This window comes from Antrostomus carolinensis, unplaced genomic scaffold (assembly GCF_000700745.2).
Source record: "Antrostomus carolinensis isolate BGI_N321 unplaced genomic scaffold, ASM70074v2 scaffold30770, whole genome shotgun sequence".
NCBI lineage: Eukaryota > Metazoa > Chordata > Aves > Caprimulgiformes > Caprimulgidae > Antrostomus > Antrostomus carolinensis.
The window spans coordinates 1-1,318 of NW_010291052.1; the positions used below are offsets into that span (position 1 = coordinate 1).

General features: G+C 57.8%; 1 protein-coding gene across 1 annotated transcript in view; it reads left to right on the forward strand.

Moving 5' to 3' along the window:
- Positions 1 to 79: 79 nt before the first annotated feature.
- The window catches only part of REN (renin), a gene marked incomplete at its 5' end in the record, with an annotated part of 3,740 nt that continues 2,501 nt past the window's right edge, over positions 80 to 1,318 (forward strand). Inside the window, 3 exons of the mRNA XM_010175227.2 lie at positions 80 to 203; positions 425 to 543; positions 648 to 844. Coding sequence (XP_010173529.2) covers positions 80 to 203; positions 425 to 543; positions 648 to 844 — 440 coding nt within the window. The remainder of the gene's footprint in view (positions 204 to 424; positions 544 to 647; positions 845 to 1,318) is intronic.

The following is a 1,318-nucleotide window of genomic DNA, read 5'->3' on the forward strand; positions in this document are numbered from 1 at the left end:
GGGTTTGCTGCTGGGGTCTGTGTGAGCCCCCTCCCCTGTCTGAGCTGTGACCCTGGTGATGCTCCTGTGCCTCTTGCAGACCCAGTATTTTGGTGAGATCAGCATCGGCACCCCGACACAGACCTTCAAGGTGGTCTTTGACACGGGTTCAGCCAACCTGTGGGTGCCATCCTACAAGTGCTCCCCCCTCTACAGCGCCTGTGGTGAGTATGGAGACATGTCCCTCCATCTCGAGAGCTGCTCAGGGTGGGTTTGGTGGGCTTTTACCTTTGCACAAGGGATCTGTCTGCTGCTGTCCAGTCCCCTGGCACTGGGACAGGGTGGGTTCATCACCCCATGGAAACTGGGGGAGCAGAGAGCCTCAGCCAGTCCTGCCATCACCACCTCTCTCACTTTCTTTGATGCTCCTTGTACCTCTCCCCAGTTTCCCACAGCCGCTACGACTCCTCCAAGTCGCGGACGTACATCGCCAACGGCACGGGCTTTGCTATCCACTACGGCACGGGCAGCGTCAAAGGCTTCCTCAGCCAGGACATCGTCATGGTCAGTACGTGCCCTGGATTTGCAGACCTGGACCAAAAGTTGGGGGGTTGTTTGGGGGATTTAACCCCCCAGCTCCCTGCAAGGACACTTGTGCCCTTCCCCAGGTGTCAGACATCCCCATCATCCAGGTCTTCGCCGAGGCGACGGCGCTGCCTGCCTTCCCCTTCATCTTTGCCAGGTTTGATGGGGTGCTGGGGATGGGTTACCCCAGCCAGGCCATTGATGGCATCACCCCCGTCTTCGACCGGATCCTCTCCCAGCAGATCCTCAAGGAAGACGTGTTTTCCGTCTACTACAGCCGGTGGGTCTTGTGAGGAGCAGGAGTTGGGGTTGGGGAGGTGTTTGTTTGGTACAGCACGGGCATTGCAGCCTCGGTGGTGCTGGGTTTGCATCTCAGGATTGGGAAAAGGCAGGAGCTGTGGGACCTGGGGTGGGGTGGAGGGCATGGGCATGTGGAGGATGCCTGGAGGAGCTGGGGTGGAATGAGGCAGCACAAGAGGCAGAGCCAGGTGGATGCTTATCTGGAGCTGCTGGGCAGGGAGTGCCGAAGCTGGGAGCGGCTGCTCCCCGCTCGTTTGTCACTGTCAGATTGCACAAAGTCACCAGCTTTGCTAGTGGGGTTGGAGTGGTGACAGCTGGGAGTGGATTTAGTGTTTCATCTGAAGGCAAAATTAAAAAAAAATCTATTGAAGAAAAACCTGCACCAGCAGCCAAAGCTTCTTTCATTCCTTGCCCCAAAGGGTTGTGTCCCAGCATCCCTCCTCCCAGCAGCACC